The 11,138-nt window shown below is 31.9% G+C and overlaps 1 protein-coding gene across 3 annotated transcripts in view; it reads right to left on the bottom strand.

The window, feature by feature from the left end:
* Positions 1-725: 725 nt before the first annotated feature.
* The window catches only part of Trim9 (E3 ubiquitin-protein ligase Trim9), a 299,522-nt gene continuing 289,109 nt past the window's right edge, over positions 726-11,138 (bottom strand). For 2 of the 3 annotated variants that reach the window (XM_065500933.1, XM_065500934.1), the window contains 2 exons: positions 10,424-10,657; positions 728-1,062 (listed from right to left, as the gene is read on the bottom strand). In XM_065500933.1, the coding sequence (XP_065357005.1) occupies positions 773-1,062; positions 10,424-10,657 (524 nt within the window). In that variant the 3' untranslated portion in view covers positions 728-772. Of the gene's footprint in view, positions 1,063-10,423; positions 10,658-11,138 lie in introns of all 3 variants that reach the window. The other variant, XM_065500932.1, reaches the window with a different exon arrangement.

The raw sequence follows: 11,138 nt of genomic DNA, 5'->3' as shown, positions 1-11,138 counted from the left end.
CGAAAGGATTTAAAAAACGCCTTTAGAATTTAAAAAAATGATTTTAAGAAATAAAATATTTATAAAATAAAGCATTTTTACACAGCTTATTTAGAAACTAAATCTGAAAAATAAAGCTTTTTGGAAAAAAATATTTAAATACAGTTGTTTTGAAATAAATAATAATAAAAAATTCTTAATAGGGAAAAAAGCTTTATGGAAATAAAACATTTCGACAGATATTATTTAGAAAAAACACTTTCTGCAAAAGAAAAAAAGAATTTTCATTAAAAACTTTATAAAATGTTTATATCTCTACCACATTTTCTTAATAATTTCTTAACGTTTATAACGTCTTATTCTTATATTTCCTTATACTCAGCTAATACCTACATTTATGCTAAACTTTGATTTTAGATTACTATTTTGTAATTAAGTTTTTTGTTTTCTTTTTCAGCTTAAAATAATTTTAAAATTTCGGTCTTTCCTAATTTAGATTTCCTTACTCTCTGTATTCTTATGCAGTTTTAGGCAAATTTTGAAAATTTCAAAAAAATATATTTATATATTTTGATATATTAGATATGTAACTACTACAACTAATTTAATAAACATTTAAATATTTTGTCTTAGCCAAAGAAAAAATAAAAATTTCAAATTTCAATTTACATACACAATCTAGCCTAACAAAAAACAGAAAATTACATTAATTTAGAAAATGTGTGTTTTTTTACTATGTACATGGTTTTCTTTTATTAATAGAAAATCTCAGATTCCATTCATTACCGTTTGCTTAAAAATAATCCATTTGTGGCGCATCCAAGGCTGAGTGCATGGTTAGGGTGACACCACGATTAATACTAACAGCTGGATAGAAGACACCGTATAAATCACGAAACGCTATAGAACCTTGTGGCATGCCATTAACCAGGAAACTTAAAGTGTGTCTTTCTAAATTGAGTAAAACACCAATGGTGCTGCCGGTGCTAATGCCACCCTCAACGCGTCGCTCATGCACAGAATTATGCTGGAACCAAGAACGCTGACGATCAATGTACATGGCAAATGATTTTTCATCTTTACCTGCAGAGAAAATAAAACCAAAGAAGGAAGGAGAATTTAAAGAAGGATTAATTTTTTTTTGTTTCACATTTTTTTATTTTAATAAAATATAAATGAATCTCTTGAAGTAAGCAGGAAAAAGTAATACGGTAACAAAGAAAAGCTTTATGGTTAAAAGCTTTTAATTTGAAAAGTAAGAAAAAAAGTTTTTAATTTTCTTTAGCAACTTCCTTGCAACTCAGTATAGAAAAAAAACTGACTGCTTTATATTTGTTAATGGATTTTCAATAAAAATAACAATAAAACAAGAACAAAAGAAAGTAAAAGACAAAAAAAATATAAACTTTTCTCTCGTTTTGTTTAAGTATCAATAGAGGAAGTACAAAATCTTTTAAAAATGGTTTGAAAACGTGATGGCACCTACTTTTTGTTTTTCTTTAAACACATTGAGTGAAAACAGAAAATTAAAGAATGAAGAACGTAATAATGCCACTTATAGGAAAACAAATTTTAAACTGGAAAGAACAACCAATGGCACTGGGACTGGGGCCCTAGAAGCCATCTATACGAGGAACAAAACTCTATGAAATTCAGGAAAATATTTTCCCCTAGGATAATTTAAAAAAATTTAGGATGATTGCTAAGTAGGCAAATCCTTCTGATATGACTTTCTCTGTATGCCTAATTTGTGCTAAAAACAATATTGTTTCATGGCACTTTTTTTCACTCCATTTTTAGCTTGAACACCTTGCTTTCAAAAACCCCTCTATTAGACCATCTCTGTTTTGTGTGAAACCTGACCGTAAGGAAAACACAGCATCAACAAAAAGTTTTATCTCTATGGCAAACTTAAGTTTGTGACAATAAACGCCTTTACACCCCCCAAACACAGATAAAACGACAAAAACTAAAAGTAGAAACACTCAGCTTTCGACTACAAAAACCGAAAAGGCGTGACAACAAGCACAAACACTTTCCAAACTAAAAAAAAAATAAACTTCTATTTAATACAAACAATAGCAGCAGCACAAAAAATATAAAAAAAAAATCTAAAGTTTGGCAACTGATCAGAGAGTATTGTTAACAAATGAAAATTGAAAAGCAAAGAAAAACAATAAAACAGCAGCTAAGTAAGAAATATTGGCAATTTCGATACAATTTTAGCTAGAAAAAAAAAACACAAGATAAACTTTCGCTGTTTGTATTTAAAAGAATTGACACAGAGCTGTTGCGCTTTTGTGTGAGAGTGAGTGTGGCTGTAAGATAAAATTGCCAATTGAACAACAACGGAAAAGGAACTATTATTTTGTTGGGAAACAAACTAACTTACTTACACATTGCCAGACAATCTAAAGTGCTCAGAGTTTAGTTATTTGAAAAAATCCACTCATGTATGTTGCAGCTTTGCAATGAAAGCTCAAGAGAGTATTAGTTAAATCAGGGGAAAATCAAATATACTTATGCAAATAATTGTTAAGTTCGTCATTAGTACAAAGTCAGAAAGTTTAATTAGGTTTTAGGAAAATGTGAGCCAAATAAAAGGTTAACATTCTTTTCTTTATGTTTTAATGTTTCGAATTTTAAAAACCAGCTCAAAACTGTTTAGATTCTCGCCTTTTTAGATTTAAATAAAAGCTTTTCAGGAAGCTTTCAAAAATGTAAATTAAGCTTTTTTCGAAAAAAATATTTATAAGAAATTGTTTTCAAAAAGCTTTCTTTAAAAATTAAAGCTTTTAAAGTTAAATATAGAAATTTTTGAAATATGTTTTAAGAGAATACAGCTTTGCTAGATGTTATTACAGAAAACAATGTGAAATTTTGAATTTATGATTTTTTTTGTTACAGGAAGAAAATATTTAAAAAAACAAAAGCTTTTAGAGTTAGAGTCAATATTAAAAAAAATAAAGCTTTACAGAAATATGATTTCAGAGAATTAACTTTATGCTATGTTATTAATGAAAACAATATGAAAGAAATTTAAGCTTTTGTTTTAAAAAAGCTTTATGAGAAATTGTTTTTCAAATGCTTTTTGGAAGAAAATATTTTTTTAAATAAATCTTTTAGAGTAAGAATAAATATTAGAAAAAAAAAAGCTTTTTTTAGAAAGATTTTGAGATAAGTTTTTACTTAAGACAATTTTTTATAAAAAGGTATTTTCTACAAAAAAGCTTTAAACATATTTTTTGGCAAATTTTTTTCAGAAAAATATTTTGTAGAAAATGAAAACATTTGTAAATTTATAAAGATTTTGCGATAAGTTTTTACTTATGAATATTTTTTTTTTGTATAAAATATTTTCAGAATAAAAAACTTTCAAAATTTTTTATGAAAAATAATTTGTAAAAAAGAAAACATTTTTAAATGTTTTTACATTTTTAAAGTATAGGAAGGGACAGAAAACATTTTCAAAAAGCTTTTATTGGGTGTGTGACTAAAAATTCGTGATTTACAGTAGATGGTGTATCTTGAACTCGGTTTTTGTTTTCAATATATGTCATTTAAACATTAAAGTGTAAACAACAAAGTTTTCTTTTGATTCGAAAATTTCGAATTTTGTACCAATCGTCATATGCTGGAAGTTTTGCTTTACTTCTTTAATTGAAAAAAACTGGCACTGAAGCACACCGATTGCTCAGCAAAGATTATAGTGAATACGTTCCATCGTTTTCAATGTGTGCGGTTTAGAAGTGGGGATTTTGACACAGAAGACAAAAATCAGCCATCCAAAAAAGTTTGAAGACCTAGAATTCGAGGCATTACTACATGAAGATTGTTGTAAAACTCAACAGGAGCTTGAAAAATTATTGGGATCTACTCAAGCAACAATTTCAAAATGTTTGAGAGCAGCGTGTTGCATCCAAAAGCAGGAAAATTGGGTACCATTCGAATGGAAGCTGAGACCCCTTTAATAATGATTTTGTGTGTCTGAAATGCTGCTTAAAAGAAACTAATTTTTGCACCGAATCTTTACGATGAAAAATGAATCCATTACAATAATCCAATCGTATCAGCTGACATAAAAAAAAATCGACATAAAAGCCAAGTATCCATGACACTAAGGTAATGTTTTATAATTGGTGGGACCAAAAGGGTCCTTTTTATTATGAGCGGCTGGCTACACCATCACAGGGAACCTGTATCGCACTTAACTGATTCGTTTGAAGCGAACATTTGCCGAAAAACGTCCCGAATATGCGGCAAGACATGAAAGCTTAATGCTAGGCCACATGTTGCAATACCTGTTAAAAACTATTTATAAAGAAATGCACGCAGAGAAAAAATATAATTGGGCATGGTTACTGTAACCATTTAAATAGTGTTACATGATTTTTAACAATATTATAGTCACAGTAACCATTTACATGATTGTGGTAACCATAATATGGTTAATTTATGATTCACATGCTTGTATCAACCATATATATGGTTACAGTAAACAAATATATGTTTGTGGCAACCATTCATATGATGAATTTAACAAATTTTTATAGAAAAAATTTCAAAGGAAGATTTTGTTGAAAACATCAAAACTATTAAAATTAAAGGTTTAAAATGTTTAAAAAGAAATACCAAAAATTTGTAAAAATAAAGTGTAAAAGCTCCTCCAATTTTCAACAGGGAATTAAAGCTTTATAATTAAATGACTTGCATAATTTTTTGTTTGGCATGTAAGAAATGTGTGTAATTAATGACATTTTTAAAACATTTATTTATAACAAACATTTCATTAATATTAAAAATTTTAAATCAAAATTTTTGCAAAACTAATTTTGTATACATTTCTTTCTCAAAACTTTTCTTACACAAATTTCTGCAGCATTTGACACGTGTTAAAGCAGCTCATCACAAGTTTTCAAATTAAAATTTCATAAGACACTGCAGTTAAAATACAAAACTTTGTTTACGCTGTTTGTTATGCTGGTATTTAAGAGTTAGTGGTGTGTATTGTGTCTGCAGCACCTTTTTACCCCGCCCACGTAACTGACACTGACACTAAAATGTTGAAAAGTTTTTCGTTTGCGCTACTAAATGCTAAAAGTTAGGCAACAGTGGCTGGCGGAAGCTCTCATATGATTGTTAAATGAAATGTTTAGGTGATTTAAATTTATTAGGGATGGTGGTAGGTGATTTTGTAGCACGTGGTAATTTTAAACCAAATAGTTTTAGTACTTGTTCTACTATCATTTAGCTATCAGCTTATTGGCTCCACTGTGCAATATTTTTGCGAATCTATGTTACTTCTCCTTTTTTTTATTTAAAAATAAAACTGAACTTTTTAGTATGCTTTGTTAGACAATCTCCCCTACCACTCTTATCCAGCCATTTTCTAAGACATTGTGGACGTGATGACTTGTTGTTTTGGCTTATTTCACTACCAAGTCACTTTTTTCTGTGTTTTTATTTTTGGTGCTGTTACGTGTTTCGCGTTATTGTTCTACACAATCTCATAAAAAATATTTCCTACGAACAAAACTTTTCGCTTTTCCTGTCGTTTATTTCAAACAACCAGAATAAATGTAACTTATGTATGTACATTAGGGTCTCGCCGTTGTATGGAGGAAAAATAAGTTGTTGATGTCCTTAAAAAAGGACATTTTTATTCTTAGATCAAGCTCATCAATTATTGACGTCAGGACAACAATATTGAGAAACGGTATCTTAAAATGAATTAAATTTTTTTTGGGAGCCATCCTACTGCACATATATTGGATTATGTATCTTTTAGGTTAATAACATGTTCATATTGCATGTGTTGTCGCTGTTTGGAGTCTAACGTATGCGAGTTTTACAAGTAAGTAGCAAAAGTAGTATCACAATTCTGTTTATTTTTTTCATTTTTAAAACCATCATGTTTAAGTTTAAAAAGTTTTGCCAGATAATGTTCAGTTATCTGCTAATACTTCATTCTTTTGCTGCTGCCACTAACACTCGCTCGTACTGACAATATAAAGTTTATTATGCGATACTAAGTCTAAGACACAACACACTAAGTTTAGGTATAAAGTTAATGATACTTTGTTGTTATTTTGTTACGTTTTAAACAGTTTTATTATGTATCTTTTTGTGTTTTAGTTGTTGCTATATAAAAGTTAAGTTTTTGTAATAATAATTTTTAAGAGGAATGTTGCCCAATAAAACAATATATTTTGAGTGGTGTTAGAATTTAAATTAGTCTAGAAGTTATTTTTGGAAAGGTATCTCAACAAAGATAGCTTTAACTCTTTGCGATTGAGTGGTCACTTTACTAACCACCTTTTCTATATTCTTTTAAACATAGTTTGTTGGCATCTAATGGTATTTTGCAAAACAATTTTATTTTTTAAAGTCATCGTTTATTCAGTGTTACTTTGCTATTTCGTTTGTGTGGTCAGAAAATTTAGTCAAAATTGTATTTAAATTGCCAACCTCCATGGTGGTTAGTTAACTAACCACTCCACTAAAAACCTTGGAATGTGGTGGTTTTTTTATGTTTTGATTTATTTTTTCTTACTTTTTATAATAAATTAACATTGATTAAAGTTAAAATACAATTGTTTTGATATTAACTTATACACAAACAAGTTAGAAAGTATGGTCGGTCAAGCCCGACCATATAATACCCTACACAAAGTAAATGAGTAATAATATTTTTCTTTTAAAATATCAATAATTTATATTCGAGAGTGATTTTCGGAAGTGGGCCTTATATGGGAGCTATGACCAATTATGGACCGATCACCATAAAATTAGGTCGTGTGATTTATGTCTATATGAAGGTTATACCAACATTTTTAAGTGATTTAAGCACGTTAAAGTGATTTTCGGAAGCGGGTCTATATGGGAGCTATGACTAATTATGAACCGATCGTAACAAAATTGGGTGACATGAATTTTGTATATATAAAATTTATTTGGAGCGGAATTTGTGGAGATTTATATATAAATTAAACATTTATGACCGATAAAGTACAATTTCGGGAGGATATTTGTATGGGGGCTAGGTGAAATAATGGACCGATTTCAGCCAGTTTCAATAGGCTTGGTCCTTGAGCCGAAAAAATAATATGTACCACATTTCATCGAAATATCTTCAAAATTGCGACCTGTACTCTGCGCACAAGGTTTACATGGACAGCCAGCCAGACGGACGGACATCGTTTAATCGACTCAGAAAGTGATTCTAAGTCGATCGGTATACTTTAAGGTGGGTGTTAGACCAATATTTTTGGGCGTTACAAACATCTGCACAAACGCAGTATACCCTCCCCACTATGGTGGTGTAGGGTATAAAAAGCGTGACTGAAAGAGTTAAAATAGAAAACGCCTAAAATATGGGTTTACATAGGCCCTTCCAAATTTAATCGTCCCCATTCTTCAAAATTAAAGACTCGGCATGCCCATTTTTATACTTTGACTTTCGCGGGTTTTGCTAATAAGTCCCGTATTATAATACATTCTAACTCTATTATGTGTTTTCACAGTTTGCTGATAGTTTCTACCTAACGAATCGTTCGGATACTCGCTTTAATGTTTTCCATCCTTTCTGGATTATTCGCAAATCATCGATTTTAAATTGCCACCAAACAAAAGACTTTCACTTCTTTTGTTTGGTGGCAATTTAAAGTCAAATCGCAACTCCGAGGCGGCCATCTGCAGTACTCACATAAATTCAATTATTCTAAGCACTGTGTGAACATGGAGGTCTGCTTGTACCGGCCATGCGTCTGTTCTGAGATGTATATCTAATATTCCTGCAAACATTGACTACTGCACTTCCTTCTTCTTACGGGTCACCTTCTTCTAGGGACTTCTTTGTCATCTATACAGATGGCTCCAAGTCTGCGATTGGGGTGGGTGAGGGCTTCTATATTCCCCGTTTTCAGAAGGGGCTGCATGATCAATGTAGTGTAATTCACGCTGAGATTTCAGCCTTTAAAAGGGCGGTACACTGGATGGTTATTTGAGCTGAATATCCGAATTTGTACTGACAGCAAGCCTGCTATTAAATCTCTATCTGTTGTCTATTCGGCATGAATGGCGGGTATTTCTTACCGAAATGGCGAGATATTATAATCTGGAATTATTCTGGATGCCGGGTCACTCTGGTGTACTTCGCAATGCTATTGCGGATGAACTGGCCAAAAAAGGCTCACGTCTGCAAGTAGACGAGATTGATATATTGGTCGGTTTACCGCTCTCCTGGTGTAAATCACTCATACAGCGTAAATTATTTGAGCTAGCTGAGTTCAGATGGTCTAGTTTGACAAGTTGCTCGATATCGAGGCTAACATGACCTGTTCGGGCTCGGCTACGAATTTTGATAGCCGTACTTACAGGGCACTGCTTAATTGGTGCGCATCCAGGAGACCGAACACTCCTTAGAATGACTTCAGTAGAAGTTGTCATATCATCTCTCTCAGCTGAAGACGAGGAGGAAATGGTTGAACATCTCCTCTGTCTTTGCCCTGCTCTATCAACAGACTATGATAATGGGTAGTCCTTTCATGTATGGCCTAGCGGATCTATCGAGTGTGGATGTTAGGAAGCTAGATTCTTTTATACGTGCGTGAAGTTGGTTCGTCGTCGAACCCCTTTCCGACATGTGAAGAACCTTTTGAGGACCTGAACATGTTTTACGGTATCACAAAGGGACCAATTCATGGACCCAAAAGAGCTGGTAATACTAACTGTCTTTATAAGCGAACCTAATCCTTTTGGTGCGCTTTTGTCATCCATTTATCTTCTCTGAATGGCCTCATACTTGTCTTGTGAACCATTTTCATTCATTCTACATGGAAATATCTAAGCTGGAAAGAAAGGAGTCAAGAAGGCATTTCAAACTGAAGTCGTTGGAAATATTTGCCGCGATAATGTAATAGCCGCGAGATAGTCAACGTAGATATCAATGGTCGGCGTCTCCAAATAAAAATTCTAAAATCTTTAAGCAGTTGTATTGGGCTACCTGAACGATTCTGAGATGAAACCAGTGCCTATTTCCAATTTGAAACATCAATGTAGACTCTTTGTATGAATAGTTTGAAATCAAGTCATATCTGTTTGTTGCTCTGATTCCAAGAATTTTATTCAAATTCAGTGTATGTAATACGATATAGTCTACTTTGTCAAACATTTCTCCAAATCTCTTTCCACCGAGACATTTCTTCAGGTTTGAAAACAAGTCACTCAGGACTAAATCCGGAGAATAGGGAAGAGGGAGCATTTCGCAGCCTAATTCATTGATTTTTTCATGCAAACTGCACATGTGTTTCTGATACCCAAGTTATCATTCAAAATTGAAACCAATGAGCGGCATCTTCTGTGCTTGTACGGTCACGACGAAATTCAGTAAACAACCATAGATATTGATGGTGCAGAGTTTCCATAGTATTCATCAGGCTTAGCCTTTATTTGAGTGGAGGTTTTTTTCTGCAAAATATTATGCTGAATGACCAAATGAAATTCACTTTTATAAAATTCCTCCTCAATTCACTAGGTAGTCTGCTATCACTGACTGAGAAAAACAAACTAAATGAAGCAGCTTGTTCAAATTTTGACAGGAGTCTACTGAGAGATGCCTGTTGACAGGAGCAGTGTTGCCCTTTTAGTTAAGAGCCGGAAAGTTCAAAATGTCGCGGATTTATTGACCCACCCTAGTGTGTATAATCTGTTAGCATGACCCATAACAAAAACGAGCATGATTCAGTCTGTCTGTCCTCTTGAGCCTTAAAGCTAACATTGCATATATGAATTGGATGTAGATATCTAGGGAAGGTATGTCTAGCATCGTCACCAGACTGGTATTCGGATTAATAGAGATAGAACCTGATCATTGCAGCTTGTACAGCATGAAAATATAATTTAGATCTCATGGCCTTTAAGTGTAAAAAAACACATAGGGAGACTTTAAAAATAGCGTTTCTACGTATAAAATGATGCACAAAAATTTGGATAACTTTGAGAGTTCCGGATGAATTACATCCAACCGTTTTGGTCTAAAATATGAATTGCAGCATTGTTATTATTTAAAATATTACTTATATTTTTTGTGATATATTATTTATGATCCTTGACAACCAATTTATTATAAATCTTTCTAAAGAAATTACAATAGCTGTTGACCATTCTGCAACAAAAGAACTCTAAGAATCAATAAATCGCAAAAAAAAAATAATTTTATTTAAATTTCCTTATGTACATAAAGAGACAGACCACAGGTTTTTTATATAATAAATACAGATAGAATGTTATCATAGTAAAATAAAGACAGAAAAACAAATCCTTTAAACTTTCACAAGAATTCCAGCAATTTCTTTAACATTCAACCAAAGAGATTCTTTTACAAGTTTGCTTTATTCTTATATGCTTTAAAATAAAACTATGAATACAAGTTGTAACTACTTACCCAACATTTTATTGCGATTAACATCAATGCGTGCCACACCAAAGGCAGGATCTGTATCTGCTGTATAATTGTCAATGGTAAATTCCCAATAGTGAATGCCACGTGAAAAACCCACAGAGCCCAATGCGACACGATGTTCCCAGCCTTCCACCGAAACGGTGGAATTGTTATTGCTAAAGACAAGACCAGAACCAGGACCACCGCTTAAAACGGGATCAAATGTAAACCAGGCAACTGTAAGAAAAACAATAATAAAAAAAATGTAATATGAATACTAGGAAATAACTAAATATCCTTAAATAAAATCTTTACAAGAAAAATAAACTCTGTAAACCACAACTTGTTATGTAGTCTGTAGAAGTAGATACAAAAAAAAACTGAAAATAATACAAGCATTTACATTTAAACAGACACAGGAAGGACAGACAAATAAGCTTTGTTTAGCCAATATGGAGGAAATTCAATTTGATTGCATTTCCTTGTTATGCTTTGTAATATTCTCCTCCAGTTTTAATTTTTTTTATAGTTTTGCTCCGTTATTTTCTTTTTGTTTTTTATTTTAGTAGTTGTAGTGTTTTTTTCTGTGTTCTTATGTAATTGTGTTTGTATGTGGGTTGTTGTTATGATGTTATTGTCTGCACCGCAAAGTATGCTTTAGGTTTTGTAAAATGTTTTTTATTAAGGGAAATTAGAGGAGACTGCAGCCCAGCTAAAA

This window comes from Calliphora vicina, chromosome 2 (assembly GCF_958450345.1).
Source record: "Calliphora vicina chromosome 2, idCalVici1.1, whole genome shotgun sequence".
NCBI lineage: Eukaryota > Metazoa > Arthropoda > Insecta > Diptera > Calliphoridae > Calliphora > Calliphora vicina.
Note: the sequence above shows the minus strand (reverse complement) of the source record. Positions and strands in the feature narration are given on the sequence as shown.